The following is an 18,599-nucleotide window of genomic DNA, read 5'->3' as shown; positions in this document are numbered from 1 at the left end:
ACGGCAGAGCAGAGGTGTCTGAAGTTTCTGGGAATAGTTCACAAGGTGCAGGATAGGTATGTCCCACAGAAGAAGTTGTTCTCAAATGGCAGGGGCAGGCAACCGTGGCTGACAAGGGCAGTTAAGGACTGCATAAAAGCCAAGGATAGTCAGAGGCTTTTTCCCAGGGCTGAAATGGTTGCCACAAAGAGGACACAATTTAAGGTGCTGGGGAGTAGGTACAGAGGAGATGTCAGGGGTAAGTTTTTTACTCAGAGAGTGGTGAGTGCGTGGAATGGGCTGCCGGCAACAGTGGTGGAGGCGGATACAATAGGGTCTTTTAAATAGGTACATGGAACTTAGTAAAATAGAGGGCTACAGGTAAGCCTAGTAATTTCTAAGGTAGGGACATGTTCGACACAACTTTGTGGGCCAAAGGGCCTATATTGTGCTGTAGAGTTTCTATGTTTCTATGAAAGGGCGTATAAGGAAGCAAAAGTGAGTGGGAAGTTGGATGATTGGGAAGCTTTTAAAATCCAACAAAAAGCAACTAAAAAGGAGGGAGAAGATGAAATATGTGGGCAAACTAGCCAGTGATATAAAGCAGGATAATAAAAGTTTTTTTCAGTTTGTATAAAGAGTAAAAGGTGAGAGTTGATACTGGACCACTGGAAAATGATGCTGGTGAGGTAGTAATGAGGGACAAAGAAATGGCAGATGAACTTAATGAGTACTTTGCATCAGTCTTCACTGTGGAAGACACTAGCAGTGTGCCAGCGGTCCGTGAGTGTTGGAGCAGGAATGAGTGCCATTGCTATTACAAGAAAAAAGTGTGAAGCAAGCTCAAAGGTGTTAAGGTGCAAAAGTCACCTGGACCGGATGGACTACGTTCCAGCGTCCTGAAAGAGGTTGCTGAAAAGATAATGGATGCATTGGTCAGGATCTTTCAAGAATCATTTGATTCTGGCATGAGCCAAGAGGACTGGAAATTGCAAATGCCAGTCCACTCTTTAAGGAGGCAAAAGAAAACAAATTATAGGCCAGTTAGCCTAACCTCAGTGGTTGGGAAAGTGTTGGAGTCTATTATTAAGGATGAGGTTTCAGGGTACTTGGAGACTAACGATGATTGAATGAAAGGGTTAACATATGAGGAGCGTTAGGCCTGTACTCACTGGAATTTAGAAGAATGTGTGTGGGGGGGATCTCATTGAAACCTACCAAATGTTGAAAGGACTAGCTAGGGTGGATGTAGAGAGGATGTCTCCTATGTTGAGGGTATCCAGAACTAGAGGTCACAGCCTCAAAATTGAGGGGCGACCTTTTAGAACAGAGGTAAGGAGGAATTTTTTTTTAGCCAGAGGATAAAGGAAGGAGAATCTGTGGAATTCTCCGCCGCAGACTGCAGTGGAGGCCATGTCCGTGGGTATACTTAAAGCGGAAGTTGATCGTTTCCTGATCGGTCAGGGCATCAAAGGATATGGTGAGAAGGCAAGTGTATGGGGTTGAGTGGGATCTGTGATCAGTCCTGATGGAAAGGGGAAGCAGACTTAATGGGCTGAATGGCCTAGTTCTGCTTTGTCTTACGGTATGGGGGGAGCACTGCACAGGATCAGAAAAAGCTGTAGAAAGGTGTGAGTTCAGCCAGCTCCATCATGGGCACTAGCCTCCCCAGCATCGAGGGCACCTTCAAAAGGCCAGGCCTCAAAACGGCCTCATCCATCATTGAGGACAAGCCCTCTTATTGCTACCATCAGGGAGGAGGTACAGGAGCCTGGCGATACTCAAATGTTTCAGGAACAGCTTCGTCCCCTGTGCCATCAGATTTCTGAATAGATAATGAACCCATGAGCACTAACTTAGTATTTATTCCCTCACACTAATTTAATTTATTTTTGTATACATTGTCATTTATAGTTTTTATTAATGTGCATTGCACTGTACCGCTACTGTAGAACCAATTTCACAACATACACCAGTGATATTGATTCTGTCGGAGGAATCCTGCCACTGTCAACATAGCATGCCCACAACTTACTAGCCAACTTACTTCGTTGTGTCGCTGCCTGTAAGGAGGTGAATCTCAAAGTCGTAGAAATTATCCATAATTTGATAAGTGTACTTTGACTTCACAATTTTCCCTTTTTTTATGGGCTCTACTGTGAAAAATGGAGCACATGAATCACAAATAAAATTTCTCAGTTAGTGATCCCTATTTGTAATACTCATTTATGTGATCAAATGTTTGGGAACTGATTGCTTTCACAAAGCACTGTAACTAAATACTTCCTAGATGTCCTCGTACTGTAGCTTCCGTTTATTAACTAACTGTGTTTGGCACTTTATCAGCTATCTCTTGGTAAATAGATGCTGTTTTGTCAGATGTGATCTTGTTTTCTTTTTGATAATCTTTAGCTTTCTTACATAACAGAAAACACTGGAGGAACTCTCAGGCCAGGCAGCATCTATGGAGGGGAATAAACAGTCGACATTTCAGGCCAAGACCCTTTTTCAGGATTTTGTGCCCCTTCTCTGGAGCTTGCCTGACCTGCTGAGTTCCTGCTGCATTTTGGGTGTTGCTCTGGGTTTCCAGTAACTGTAGAATTTCTTCTGTCTGCATGATTGATCTACATCTTTTAGTTTCTTCCTGAAATGGAGACACTTTTCTTACAGATACACAAACACTGCTGTGGTATCTTGTATGTTTTTTTTAAAAAATTGCCTCACATTCTAACAACCCGAGTAAACAGAGACCCATTCTTCCCTCAGTTAATGAGTCGGCTATCACAAGCTGACAGTTCATTGCCTCTGTGGTGGATCTTTATTTATTTTAATTGGGATGCAGCGTGGAATAGGCCCTTCAAGCTCTGCTGCCCCAGCAACTCCCAACAAACCTGATTTAACACCAGAAAACAACACATCCAAAGTGCCGGAGGAATTCAGCAGGCCAGGCAGCATCTATGGAAAAGAGTAAATGGTTGACTTTTTGGGCTGAGGCTCTTCATCAGGATTCAAAGTTTTTTAGTTTGTTCCTGAAATGGAGACACTTTCGTTATAGATACACATACAGCCCTAACAGAATTATGGGACAATTTACAAAGACTAGTTAACCTACCTGGCATGTCTTTAGACTGTGGGAGGAGAGCAGAGCACCCAGGGAAATGCCCCACGTTCCATGGGGAGGACGTACAGAGAATGGTGCTGGAATTGAGCTCCAAACTCTGGCCTGCCCTGATCAGTAATACCATGGTGCTGTCTGTTAGAGGCCGATTGTACTCTCACCAGGGAGTTGCAGCAATATCGTACAGCAACTCCCCTTACATTAAATCAGCATGTCACTTGCTTTGTGTTTGCTGCTGTCTCATGATACCTGCCTGCTTTTTGTCAACCTGCACACAAGGTGTCACTGCACACTAACATTGTATACAACAGGAATACCACTGAATACTTTACTGCTTTTTATTTTTTTCTCTGCTCCTACCAAAGTTAATAATCCCTCACTTTCTGGCATCATCAGAATCAGATTTAATATCTTATGCGAAAAAAATTTTTTAGCCAGAGGGTGGTGAATCTATGGAATTTGTTGCCACGGGTGGCAGTGGAGGCCAAGTCATTGGGTATATTTAAGGCAGAGATTGATAGGTATCTGAGTAGCCAGGGCATCAAAGGTTATGGTGAGAAGGCAAGGGAGTGGGACTAAATGGGAGAATGGATCAGCTCATGATAAAATGGCGGAGCAGACTCGATGGGCCAAATGGCCGACTTCTGCTCCTTTGTCTTATGGTCTTATGGACATGAAATTTGTTAACTTTACGGTGGCACTACAGTGAAATACACGATAAATATAAAGGGGAAAAAACAGTTGTATTAAAGATATATGTCTATTAAATAGTTAAGTTAACATAAGTAGTGGAAAATAACAAATAAAAAAAAGTAGTGGGGTAGTTTTCATGGGTTCAATGTCCATTTAGAAATCGGATGGTAGAGGGGAGGAAATTATTCCTGAATCCCTGAGTATGTGCCTTCAGGCTTCTGTACGTCCTTCCCAACCGGAACAGTGTGAAGAGGGCCTGGCTTGGCCTGGGAGGGTGGGGTCTTTAACGATGGACACTGCCTTCCTAAGGTACCACTCCTTGAAGATGTCTGGAATGCTGTGGAGGCTTGTGCCCATAATGGAGCTGACTAATTTTACAAGCTTCTGCAACTTGCTTCGATCCTGTGCAGTAGTTCCCTGCCCCCATACCAGACAGTGATGTTGCCAGTCAGAATGCTCCCCACAGTAAATTTGTAGAAGTTTTTGAGTGTGTTAATTGACAAACGAAATCTCCTCAAACTCCTATTGAAATACGTATAGCTGTTATCTTGCTTTCTTTGTGTTGCTTCCGGGTTAGATCCTTAGAGATACTGACACCCAGGAACTTGAAGTTGTTTACTCTCTCCCCTTCTGATACTTCTATGCGGATTGGTTGGTGTTCCTTCGTCTTAACCTTTCTGAAGTCCACAATCAGCTCTTTGAGTGCAAGGTTATAGCTGCAACTCCACCCAACTAACTGGTTCTGTATCTCGCCCTTCGTCACCATCTGAAGTTCTGCCAACAATGCTTGCATTGTGCTAACTGCTTTGTTGCGGGCAAACCTGGGCATGTAGCACTCCCTTTTCCAGGCAGATGTAAGGAACTGATGACTGACACAGTATCCTCGCAGCTTGCCAAGCTGAGAAAGACCTCACGCTGTTTATTCTTGCTCTGGTTTTTAATGCGTCATCTACCCACACGAGTATTACTCCTGTGCTGGTGCTGGAGTGTGTGGTGGCACTTGCGGGTTACCCTCACCATGGTCTGGTCTTGTGTCGGTTGTCAATCCAAACAATGTGTTTTTTCAAAGTACGTATAATAAATAAATGGATCTGAATGTGAATCTTCCCAAGTTCATGAGCCTTTGTGTTACTTAACATTTTATATCTTAACAAATGCCTTTTAAAAGTCCCGATATCCTCAGCCCATAATTACCCTGCCTGTGTACACTGTTGGGGTGGAGGGGGATAATGGTGAAAAAATAGATTTATCATAAACATGTTGATGCTGCCTGTTCATAAATAACATTTTCTGACCTTATTTAGAACGTAGAGCACGATAGGCCCCTTTGATCCATGGTGTTCTGGACCATTAGCCATTCCCTCCCACATAACTTCTATCATCCATGTGCCTATCCCGGAGTCTCTTAAATGTCCCTGATGTGTCCGACTCCACCAACACCCCCAGCAGGGCATTTCACACACTCAGAACTCTCGGTGTGAGAAACCTACCTCTGACATCCCCCTATACTCCCCCCCCCCCCATCACCTTAAATTGATGCCCCCTCGTATTTGCCACTTCCACCCTGGGGAAAGGTCTCTGGCTGTCCACTCTGTCAGTGTCCCTTATCATCCTGTACACCTCCATTGAGTCACTTCTCATCCTCCTCCACTCCAGAGAGGAAATCCCTCACTTGCTCAACCCATCCTCATAAGACATGCTCTGTAATCCAGGCAGCACCCTGGTAAATCTCCTCTGCACCCTCTCCAAATCTCCACATCCTTCCTATAGTGAGGCGACCAGAACTGAGCACGATATTCCGAGTGTGGTCTAACCAGGGTTTTATAGAGCTGCAGCATTACCGTATCTAGCAGATTTTGAACTCAAATATTCTAGCAGTTTTGATATATTCAAGCAGTTTCCTGATAACTGATGTTAGTCTGTAGTTAATAATTAACTGTTATTAGACACTTGATTTCTCCCCACCCTCACTCCCAGCTTTTACATGTATATTCCTTTGTCCTCTGTGTTGAAAACATTGTACATTTACCCATTAGTAATTAGATCAACTGTAATCAAGAGAATTGTTCTCAGGTGCAGAGAATATTGCTTATAATCACAGTGGATTTGTTAAGTAAGTTGCATATTTTACAGTCAGTTTTCTGAGCCATCTTACCCTGTTCCTTTCAGAAGTACATTTTCTGTGTTCGTTACTACTAGGTCCTGCTCCCTGTTCTGCAGATTGAGTTGTTCCTTATCATCCTTGTTTACTCTCAGGCAGAAGAAATGTCTCCATGAAAGGAAATTATCATGGGTTGTCTGGAATTCTGTGATAACTCTCACTTATTCCATTACCGTGGCCCTTTGAGTCTTTTTCTTCTATTTTTAATTGGTGTTCTGGCCCTACTTGTTCTAAGTACTATACTTTATTAACACCTTGGTAGATTTAATGTCCTAGTTCTGTCGTAGGGGATCTGCCTGCTTCCTACAGCGCCTCAGTCTATTGTGCCTATAAAAAGTATTCCAGCCTCCCCTCAGAGTTTTCATGTTTTATTGTTTTACAACATTGAATCACAGTGGATTTAATTAGTCTTTTTTTGACTAATAAACAGAGCAATATTCTTCCATGTCAAAGTAAAAGCAGATCTCTACAAAGTGATTTAAATTAATTACAAATATAAATCACAAAATGATTGATTGCATAAGTATTCACAACAAATCATTACTGGTGCAGCCAATTGGTTTTAGAAGTCACATAGTTAGTGAACTGGAGATCACCTGTGTGCAGTCAAGGTGTTTCAATTGATTATAGTAAAAATACACCTCTATCTGGAAGGTCCAACTGCTGGTGAGTCAGTATCCTGGAAAATCTACTCTATGAAGACAAAAGAACACTCCAAGCAACTCTGCAGAAAGGTTATTGAAAAGCACAGGTCAGGAGATGGATACAAAAAAACTTCCAAGTCACTGAATATCCCTTGGAGTACAGTTAAGCCAATCATCAAGAAATGGAAAGAATATGACACAGCTGTAAATCTGCCTAGAGCAGACTGCCCTCAAAAACTGAGTGACCGTGCAAGAAGGGGACTAGTGAGGGAGGCCACCAAGAGACCGATGACAACTCTGGAGGAGTTACAAGCTTCAGTGGCTGAGATGGGAGAGACTGTGCAGACAACAACTGTTGCCTGGGTGCTTCACCAGTCGCAGCTTTATGGGAGGGTGGCAAGGAGAAAGCCACTGTTTTTAAAAAAAAAAACTCTCATGAGATCTTGGCTAGAGTTTGCCAGAAGGAATGTGGGAGACTGTGAAGTGAGTTGAAAGAAGGTTCTATGGTCTGATGAAACCAAAATTGAGCTTTTTGGCCATCACACTAAGTGCAATGTTTGGTGTAAGCGGAACACCACACATCATCAAAAACACACCATCCCTACCGTGAAGCATGGTGGTGGCTGCATCATGCTGTGGGGATGCTTCACTGCAGCAGGCCCTGGAAGGCTTGTGAAGGTAGAGAGTAAAATGAATGCAGCAAAATACAGGGAAATCCTGGAGGAAAACCCGATGTAATCTGAAAGAGTACTGCAACTTGGGAGATTTGTTTTCCAGCAAGACAATGACCCCAAGCATAAAGCCAAAGCTACACAGAAATGGCTTTAAAAAAAAGCAACAAAGTTAATGTCTTGGAGTGGCCTAGTCAGAGCCCATACCTCAAAGGGCTGTTTGGTTACTCACAATCCCCATGCAAGCTGACAGAGCTTGAGCAGTTTTGTAAAGAATGGGGAAAAATTTGCAGTGTCCAGATGTGCAAAGCTGATGGAGACCTACCCACACAGACTCAAGACTGTAATTGCTGCCAAAGGTGCATCCACTAAGTAATGACTTGAAGGAGGTGATAAATTATACAATCAATTATTTTATGTTTAATAATTATAATAAATTTAGACCATTTTTGTAGAAATTTGTTTTCACTTTGACACGAACGAGTCTTTTCTGTTGATCAGTGTTAAAAAGCTGAATTAAGTCCACTGTGATTCAATGTTGTAAAACAATAAAACATGAAAACTTCCAAGGAGGTGAATACTGTAGTAATCCACATCCTGCAAGGTTGAAGTATACCCTGTTTCGGTATATTCATTGCAAGGTGACATAATTTTGTTTTTACTTAAATCAAATTTTCCTCCTTGACTTTGTACTGCTTTAGTACAGAGTTAATATAAAACAAAGAGCTGTACAGGCCCTTTGGCCTATGGCTGTTGTGCTGACATTTTTAACCAACTCTAAGATCAATCTAACCCTTCCCTCCCATATAGCCCTCCATTTTTCTATCATGAATGAGTCAGTCTAATAATCTCTTACACATATGTCACTGCTTGTACCACGAACCCTGGCAATGTGTTCCAAGCACCCACCACTCAAACTTCAAAGTACATTTATTATCAAGATATGTATATTTTATACAACCTTGAGATATATCTCCTTATAGGCAGCCACAATTCAAAGAAACCCAATAGAACCCATTTTAAAAAAAGACTGTCAACACCCAATGTGCCGAATGAAAAAACAAACCATGCAAACAAAGTAAGGAAACGGCGTTCAGAGCTGAAGTTTACAAAAAGTGAGTGCATCCACACACAAGAAGCCAGGCACCTCTGCGTAAAGAACTGATCTCTGACATCCCCTGTACACCGTAAAAATCATGCCCCCTTGCATTAGCCATTTCCAGCCTGGGAAAAGCCCGAGCTCGCTCAACCTTTCTTCATAAGATATCTCTGTAATCCATGCGGCATCCTGGTAAATCTCCGCACCTTTAAAACTTCCCCATCCTCTGTAAGGGCTAGTATACTAGTATATTTAATCTTCTCTCCCACATTGCCCTCCGTTTTTGTGTCACTCGTCAGAATCCAGTTTCTTATCACTGCAATTATGAAACTTGTTGTCCTGTGGGAACAGAGCAGTGCAATACGTAAAGACAAATATAAATTACAGTAATAGTGCAAAAGGAGAGCAAAATAGTTCATGGACTGTTCAGAAGTCTGATGACGGAGGGGAAGAAGCTGTTCTTGAAACATTGAGTGTGCGTTGTCAGGCTCCTGTACCACCTCTCCGACGGTAGTAATGAGAAGAGGGCGTGTCCTGGGTGGTGGGCATCCTGCATGATGGATGCCACCTATTTGAGGTATCGCCTTTTGAAGATGTCTTCCATGGTGGGGAGGCTGGTGCCCACGATGGGCCTGGCTGAGTTTCCGATCCTGCGCAGAGGCCTCTCTGTGCCAGACAGTGATGCAACCCGTTAGAGTGCTCTCCATGGTACTCCTGCAGAAGTTTGCTGGAGGCCTTGGTAGCCTGCTGTTCAGCCGGCTGGGATCTCACTGTGCGCTTCGGTTGTTGGACTGGGGGACGGGGGTGTCACTGTGGCTCTGCATTCCTCATTGGACGCTGCTCTCTCGTTAGCTCTGAAGATGGTGGGGAGGCTTGTGCCTTGGCGGCAACATGCCAGTCGTTTTCAATTATGAAACATTATAGATGGTGCAAGTTCTGTTACGAGAAACCGTGTCGTGTGACAGACCCCACAGAGTCTCCAGTTCCTTTGTATTAGCATTGGAGTCCCATTACCACAAGTCAACTAATTCAGGAAAGGAGCACTTCTTGGGCAGTGATGCTGTTGACTGGTTTGTGTGTCGTGACACTGCATCGGTTGAAGTGACTTGAGGTGATCTGTAAATGGGTTGTGCAGTTCATTGTAGTAAATGTGCAGCTGTTGTTATGGATTAAAGCAGTGGTTCCCAAATTTTTTTGGGGTTACAGCCCCCTTATTTCCCAGACCACATCCCTAGAACACCCTCCTCCTTTTCCAGCCATTACATAAAAACTATAAAGAAATTTGATTTATGATGCTCAGTGAAAGAAAATAGGAACTGCTAATTCAAAGCAGAGACAAGTAATTGCAAAAATTGTTCAACTCTTTTTAAAGTTGCCCATAAAATTCTTTATTTAACTGCAGTAAAATCAATTTTAATGAACAACTTTAGAGTGTACATGAGTGATCCAAATATTCACTAACTGCTTCCTTGCTTTTTCACCTTTCAGTCAGATGGATGAGCTTGGGGCAGTGATACCAGCTCTCAATGTCAGGCTGAATGTCATTCAGGAGTCTCAGGTTCCCACATTCAGTAACTTGCAGCCTGCTTCGTTGTTTTGAAAGAAGTTAGGTGACTGTACTGAGAGCACGCTTCGCTAAATATGTTGTTGGAAAGGCTATAAAGAACATCTTGACCTTTTCCCACAGTGCAGGATAGTGTTCAGAGACTTCTTTCTGCAACCTAAAGTCTTGATATGATTTTTTTTAAACTTTGACTTCAGTTCAAAGTCATTTTGTAGCAAGATCAGTTCTTCCCCCATCCTTACTGTTATTCTTCATTATAAGTGCTCAGGTATGGATTTATTGCCTGATCGGAATTTGAATCGAGTGAACGTCCTAAAATCTCTCGTACTAGCTAACAGCAATAGTGCACGGGCTAGGCCCAGAAATAACGTGAGCGCTTCAGTGTAGATTTTTCATGATATGCCAGATACAGAAATGTCACATTGCTCTTCAACAACCATAACGCGCTATGAGCAATGTCTATGAGAACAGTGGGTTAGTAAGAGATGAGGTGATACTGTGTTCATTGTAATCAAATATGAGGCACTGAAGATAAAATGCTTACAATAAGTAATTCATTTCTTAACTTAAACCATTAATCCCTCAGCAGCCTATTGCTACCGAACGCAGCCCATCCCTCTTTATCTTGAATCACTTTGGGAAGCACTAGATTAAAGCTTTCAAATATTCCCACTAGATGGCATACTGGATTCAAATGATGTTGTACCAACCTTACAACTTTCTCTAAAATCAATCTATCCCTTCCCTCTCTTTGTGGCTTTTTAAGACATTAGTTAGGCCGCACTTTAAGTATAATTAACAGTTTTGGGGCCCATCTCTCAGAAAGGAGAGAGTCCAGAGGAGGTTCATGAGGATGATTCCGGAAATGAAGGAGCGTTTGGCAGCTCTGGGCCTGAACTCACTGGAATTTAGAAAAATGCATTGGGATCTCATTGAAACCTACTGAATGTTGAAAGGACTAGATAGGGTGGATGTGGAGAGGATGTTTCCTGTGGTGGAGGTATCCAGAACTAGAGGACACAGCCTCAAAATTGAGGGTGACCTTTCAGAACAGAGGTAAGGAGGAAATTTCTTAGCCTGAGAGTACTGAATCTGTGGAATGCTTTGCCACAGAGTGCAGTGGAGGCCAAGTCCGTGGGTATGTTTGAGGCAGAAGTTGATAGTTTCCTGATCAGTCAGGGCCTCAAAGGATTTGGCGAGAAGGCAGGAGTATGGGGTTGGGTGGGATCTGGGATCAGCCATGATGGAATGGCAGAGCAGACTCGATGAGCTGAATGGTCTAATTCTGCTCCCATGTCTTATCCATGTGCCTATCAAAGAATCTTAAATACCTCTGAGGTATCTGCCTCTACAACCAACTCCAGCAGTGCATTGCACACACTCAGCACTCTGTATATATTTAAAAAAAAGCCCTACCTCTGACAACCCCCACCCCATACTTCCTTCCAATCTCCTTAAATTTATGTCCTCTTGTATTAGCTATTTCTGACCTGGGGATAAAGGTCTCTGGCTGCCCACTCGATTTATGGCTCTTAGCAACTTGTACACCTCTGTCAAGTCACTTCACATTCTCTTTCATCTCAAAGAGAAAACCCCTAGCTCACTCACCCTTTCCACAAAAGACATGCTTCCTAATTCGGGCAACATCCTTTTAAATCTCCTCTGCACCCTCTCTAAAGCTTCCACATCCTTCCTCTAATGAGGTGACCAGAACTGAACACAATACTCCAAGTGTGATCTAACCAGAGTTTTGTAGAGCTGCAACGTTACCTCACGGCTCTTGAATCTTCAATTCAATCTCTTGACCAACACATCATACACCTTGTGAGTAGTGTGCTCACTCAACTTGAGTATGATGTTCTCCTCATGGAGAATGCCTGTGTCTGACTTTGTTTAACATGGGGAGTCTGATGCACGGGCAGCCACCACACGGTCCTGCCAGGTCAGGGTCAGGGTCCAGTGGCAGGTAGTACAAGATGATTGGGACCTCTCAGCCTTCTTCTGCCTTCACTGCCATTTTGATATGTCATCGTCTTTGACCAGCCCCTTTGCCTCCAATAGACCCATTTCCACGTACTCATGAATAGTTTCTATCCAGCTGTTCTAATGCTGAATGAACCCCTCATCCAATAAAATGAATTCTTGACCTTGTGATCTACCTTCATGTGACCTTTCACCTTATTGTCTACCTGTACTGCACTTTCTTTGTAACACTCCATTGTGCATTCTGGCTTCTGTCCCTTCTTATCTGGTCATACTGAAAGGTCTTGCCGGAATATTCAACTGGTCATTCTCCGTAGACACTGCCTGACTTGTTGAGTTCCTCCAGTATTTTGTGTGTTCAAGATTTCCAGCATCTTCAGAATTTCTTGTGTTTATGATTCTGCATTCTGTTATTATAGGTGTCGAGGTAGAGATATGGCTCTCAAAGGAAGTGTGAGGCACTACTTCCTTTTGCTAGCTTGCAGGTCACCCTTGGGCAAGGTGTAGCACCTGCTTAGCCCCCCAATCGGGGTCACGTGAAGCCATGAGAGCAGGTGGTGGATGGTCATATGAGCAGCTGATATCACAAGTCCTGGTTATGCGACCACTGACGCCAGGCCGACAATCTCTGAGGAGTATTGATAATGGCTGGGGTCACCCATCTTGTAGAGACACTGCCCAGAAGAAGGCAATGACAAACCACTTGTGCAGAAAGATTTGCCAAGAACAATCATAGCTCACATCATACGACATGGTACACAATGATAATGAACCTGTTATTATTTTCCCTTGTCTCAGTGTTATAATGAAATGGTCTGAGTCATCGGTATGCATGGCAAGCTTTTCACTGAACCTTGGGGCATGTGACACTAATAGATCAATTTACCAAACTACCTTTTCTGTCCAAGTACCTGTCAGAAGATGTAATTCGATCTACTTTCACTACCAGCACAGACAACCCATTCCATGTAACCAATACCAGTTGCGTTGTAAAAACTTGCTGCTCAGGTACCTGTTGAATTTCTCACCATAAAGCTGTGCTCTCTAGTTCTAGATTTCCTGGCCCTGGGAAAGAGTCTTAACTATTTATCCTGTGTTCCTTATACTTGTGTAAATCTCTTTAGGTCACCCCTCAGCCTCCTGCACTCCCACTCCGAGCATAAACCCAGCTTACTTGCCTTCTGACTTTTAGAATCGTAGCACAAAAACAGGCCCTTCAGCCTATCCATGCTGAACTGTTATTCTGCCTCGTCCCATTGGCTTGGGCCATGGCCCTCTTTACTCCTCGCACTCATGTACTGTACTTACCCAAACTTCTCAATGTTGGAATCAAGCCCACTCATTCCGTATGCGTACGTGTACGTGTATATACACACACACACACACACACACACACACACACACACACACACACACACACACCACCCCCACCCCCTGAGCGAAGAAGTTCTCCTTAAATACTTTTTCACCCTTTAAAGTAGAACCTTTAGCCTCACCCAGCTTCAGTGGAAAAAGCAGTTACCCTATCTCTACCGTCAGAATTTTGTATACCTCTATCAATCCCCTTTTTCTCCTACACTAGAGGGGATAAAGTCCTAACCTATTCAACCTTTCCATATAACTCAGGTCAAGTCCTGGTGACATCCTTGTAAATTTTCTCTGCACTTTCAATCTTCTAGATGCCTTTCCTGTAGATAGGTGATTGAAACTTTTATTCCTTCACCTCTCCAACGCAGCTTTGTCCTCTGCGGGACACATTCTCACCAGCCTTTGGTCTCTGTTAAACTTCACCTCTTCATTGTTGACCTTGGACTTGTTGGCCTTTTGATTTGGATGGTGGGTTATGGGAGGAATGGAACCTGCCTTTGAGGAGTAGCCATCTGCTATCAGAAAAAGTTCACTTGCAAGTATTGAGAGCCATGATCGTTGCTATCCATCAACCTGCAATTGACAAACTCTGAATGTAGATCAAACTTGCAGCCTATCCTTGTGGCGCACTATAGCACAAAAATGGGCCCCTCAGTCCATCTGATCAGTGCCATGTCATTCTTCTGCCCAGTCCCATTGACCTGTCCGTGGACCATAGCTCTCCATACCCCTCCCAAACTTACCCAAACTTCTCTTAAATGTTGAAATCAAACCTGCGTCAACCATTTTCCACTGGTATCTCATTCCACACTCTCACCATCCTCCATACCAGATTGTGATGCAACCATTCTGAATGCTCTTCACGGTATTTGCTAGCCTTTGGTGACATAACAAATCTCCTCAAATTCCTAATGAAGTATAGCTTGCCTTCTTCATAATTGCATATACCTAATCATATAGGTAATCTATCTTACTGTAAAATGCTTGAATGAAGCTCCTGTGACCTTTCTGTTGCAAGAGGTTATATTGCAAGTTTATAGAACACTGGTTAGGCCACATCTGCAGTTTTTACACAGTTCTGGCCACCCCACTATAGGAAGGATGTCGAGAGGGTGAGGGTGCAGAAAAGGTTTACCAGGATGCTGTTTGGTTTAGAGGGAATGTGCTATCACGAAAGGTTGGACAAATTTGGGCCGTTTTCTCTGGAACAGCAGAGGCTGGGGGGAGATCTGATAGAGGTTTCCAAGACTATGAGAGGTATAGATAGAGTAGACAGGGAATAGCTGTTTCCCAGGGTAGAAATGTCTAATACCAGAGGGCATGCATTGAAGATGAGAGGAGGAGAGGTTCAAAGGGGGATGTAAGGGGTACGTTTTTTTACCATGTGCTGCCTGGTATGGTGGTAGAGTCAAGTACATTAGAGGCTTTTAAGAGGTGTTCAGGTAGACACATGGATGTGAGGACGATAGAGGGATATGGATGTTGTTTAGGTAGGAGAGATTAGTGTTTGAATGTCTCTGATTTGCTTTTTAGCTGGTTCATTACAGCATTGTGGGCTAAAGGGCCTGTTCCTGTGCTATACTGTTCTGTGTTCTAAAATATGTCAAGTCACCGGATTCCTGCTCATAAGATTTCGTTTTCTGCTTCTTTCACCTCAGCCCCAGACCACCAACACTGTTGAGGAGCCTCTTGATTTGATCAGACTTAGTCTGGATGAACGGATTTACGTGAAGATGAGGAACGATCGAGAACTTCGTGGCAGACTTCACGTGGGTAACCTGTTGAATTATTACCATGTTGGGGGAACAAACAAACACCTATTCTAACTTGTGGGGTACAGCACGTTCGGTGCTTGGGGCCTAGATATTCACAATCCATGTTTTTGATTTGGCTAAATTGAAATGTTACACGGAACTTCTGAGCTGATGATCTTAGGCCAGATGGAACTGTTAATAGGAGGGATCATAACAGTTGTTATGGGGATATGGGCACCTCTACTTCCTCAGGAAGCCACAGAAATCTTGCAGGTTCTCTTTCAACCCTGACGGATTTTACCAAGTTCCAGAGGAAACCTTAGTATGACAACTGCTCTGGCTCTGACTACGACAAGCTGCAGAGAGCTGTGGACACAGCTCAGCACATCACAGAAACCAGCCTCCTCTGCATGGACTCTGTCTACAATTCTCACAGCCTCAGTAAAGCAGCCAGCATCATCAAAGACCCCACCCGAATATTCTCTCTTGTCCCCTCAGATACAAAAGCCTGAAGGCACGTGCCACCATGCTCAAGGACAGTTTCTATATCCCGATGTTGGCCACATCCTATTTAATTTTCCCTGTACTCTTTCAATCTTAATGGTCTCTTTCCTGGGACAACCCAGTAGGCTAATAAGGGTGTGTTGAGCACAAAAACTGCAAGTTTCATGTGTTGTAGGACCTTTTACTTTTTAGGTTATTTCCTGGGTGAAATTGCCGTACTCACAGCTGCATTCTCTGCCTCCTGGATAGATGAAGGTTTTGCCTACAGCCATGGCACAAGTGGCAGTGCTAATTACCTTGACACAAGCCCTGCAGGAACATTTTTAGGCTTGATATTTAAACCTAAGCATCAATTATTCATGCTCCAGGCAGGACTGTGTCACTATCTAATGGAGACTGGAGACGTTGGGATCCGGGGCACAAGGAAACAAGTTGCTGCCTGTGCCGTGAAGAACTGGCATGCAGTCAATGTGCAAAGCTGGTCACCTGACATGGCAATCCCAGCAATCTCCTGACATGGCAGTTCCAGCAATCTCCTCACATGGCAGTCCCAACAATCTCCTCACATGGCAGTCCCAACAATCTCCTCACATGGCAGTCCCAACAATCTCCTCACATGGCAGTCCCAACAATCTCCTCACATGGCAATCCCAACAATCTCCTCACATGGCAATCCCAGCAATCTGCTCACATGGCAATCCCAGCAATCTCCTGACATGGCAGTTCCAGCAATCTCCTCACATGGCAATCCCAGCAATCTCCTCACATGGCAATCCCAGCAATCTCCTCACATGGCAATCCCAGCAATCTCCTCACATGGCAGTCCCAACAATCTCCTCACATGGCAGTCCCAACAATCTCCTCACATGGCAATCCCAACAATCTCCTCACATGGCAATCCCAGCAATCTGCTCACATGGCAATGACATGGCAGTTCCAGCAATCTCCTCACATGGCAATCCCAGCAATCTCCTCACATGGCAATCCCAGCAATCTCCTCACATGGCAATCCCAGCAATCTCCTCACATGGCAATCCCAACAATCTCCTCACATGGCAATCTTAACAATCTCCTCACATGGCAATCCCAACAATCTCCTCACATGGCAATCCCAACAATCTCCTCACATGGCAGTCCCAGCAATCTCCTCACATGGCAGTCCCAACAATCTCCTCACATGGCAGTCCCAACAATCTCCTCACATGGCAGTCCCAACAATCTCCTCACATGGCAGTCCCAGCAATCTCCTCACATGGCAATCCCAACAATCTCCTCACATGGCAATCCCAACAATCTCCTGACATGGCAATCCCAACAATCTCCTGACATGGCAGTCCCAGCAATCTCCTGACATGGCAGTCCCAGCAATCTCCTCACATGGCAGTCCCAGCAATCTCCTCACATGGCAGTCCCAGCAATCTCCTCACATGGCAGTCCCAGCAATCTCCTCACATGGCAGTCCCAGCAATCTCCTGACATGGCAGTCCCAGCAATCTCCTGACATGGCAGTCCCAGCAATCTCCTCACATGGCAGTCCCAGCAATCTCCTGCCCGGAGTTAGTGTCGTCTCGACCCGAGGAGCCAACCACCTCATTGCTTCCACAGGTGGCGTCTGAAGCATCCAGAGGAAACCCATGTGTGGTCGCAGGCAGCCGGGAATTGGACCTCGATCGCAGGCATTGTAAACGTTGGGCTACTGTTCTGTCTGGCCTTCCCTGGACCACACTTCTCTTGGTTATACTCACACTTGGCTGCTCAGGAGGGGATAAGTGCTGCCTCAGCCCAGTGTTTTACTTCACCCAAAACAATCGTGATGATACCCGACTTGACATGGGTCGCTTTGTACCTTGGAAGGCAAGGGGATAGCAATGACAAAATCTGATGTTACCTCCCATGTATCACTGCAGCTTTTGGATGAATGTGTCATCTTATAGCCTGTGCTCCTTCCCTTCCCCACCTGGTTTATGTCATCTTCCCTCTTCCTTTCCGGCCCTGATGAAGAGTCTCGGCCTGAAACGTTGACTGTGATTTCACTTCCGTAGATGCTGCCTGACCTTCTGAGCTCCTCCAGCATTTTTTGTGTGTTGCTTTGCGATTTCCAGCATCTGCAGAATCTCGTGTTTATATTTGGACCCCAACCTGCCACCCAGGCATGTGCCTAAGGAGAAGCAGAAATCCTGACCTGCTATTCAAAGACACGGATAATATACAGCTGTCATCTCAGAGCTCTGGAGAGGCAGCACCAGTACTGACTGAAATCCTTCAAATGTATTGGTCAGATATCTCAGCGTCAGTGTTCCTGTTACACTTGACAATGCCTGACGGGTGAGCCACGTAGTCTCTGTGCCTGCCACCAGACTCCTGAAGCAAACACTCTAGCAAGGCATCATTTCTCAAGAGGGCAGGAAACATGCTTCAGGGCATCCTCCAAACTTCTTTGTGGGTGGTACATGAGTGTAGTGGTTGGCGTAATACTTTACAGTACCAGCGACCTGGGTTCAATTCCCACCGCTGTCTGTAATGAGTTTTCCTGTGCTCCCTGCGACCACCTGGGTTTCCTCGGGGTGCTCCGGTTTCCCCCCACACTCCAAGGATGGACAGGTTAGGGTTGGTGAATTGTAAGTATGCTCTGCTGGCACTGGAAGCATGGTAACACTTGTGGCTTTCCGCTAACACACCCTCAGTGACACAAACGACGCATTTCACTGTACATTTTGATGTACACGTGACAAAAAGCTCATCTGATCTTGAGAATGTAACACCGTTTGTCCGCTCGTGGGGATCCATAACCCAAACATCCATGAACGTAACAAACAATTGTAGTCTCTTTGGGAGCAGGTGGAGGCTAAACACAGGCACAAATCTAAATCACCATTCACCTGCCCCATCAAACCCTACCTGTCTGAATCACCCATTCACCTGCCCCACCAAACCCCATCTGTCTGAATCACCCATTCACCTGGCCCACCAAACCCCATCTGCCGGAATCACCCATTCACCTGCCCCACCAAACCCTACCTGTCTGAATCACCCATTCACCTGCCCCACCAAACCCCATCTG

At 44.6% G+C, this 18,599-nt stretch overlaps 1 protein-coding gene across 1 annotated transcript in view; it reads left to right on the top strand.

Annotated features, from left to right (window-relative positions):
* The window catches only part of lsm3 (LSM3 homolog, U6 small nuclear RNA and mRNA degradation associated), a 47,121-nt gene that overhangs the window by 8,337 nt on the left and 20,185 nt on the right, over positions 1 to 18,599 (top strand). Inside the window, exon 2 of the mRNA XM_063068268.1 lies at positions 14,939 to 15,049. Within this exon, the coding sequence (XP_062924338.1) occupies positions 14,939 to 15,049 (111 nt within the window). The remainder of the gene's footprint in view (positions 1 to 14,938; positions 15,050 to 18,599) is intronic.

The sequence above is a fragment of the Mobula hypostoma genome, chromosome 15 (assembly GCF_963921235.1).
Source record: "Mobula hypostoma chromosome 15, sMobHyp1.1, whole genome shotgun sequence".
Lineage (NCBI taxonomy): Eukaryota > Metazoa > Chordata > Chondrichthyes > Myliobatiformes > Myliobatidae > Mobula > Mobula hypostoma.
Note: the sequence above shows the minus strand (reverse complement) of the source record. Positions and strands in the feature narration are given on the sequence as shown.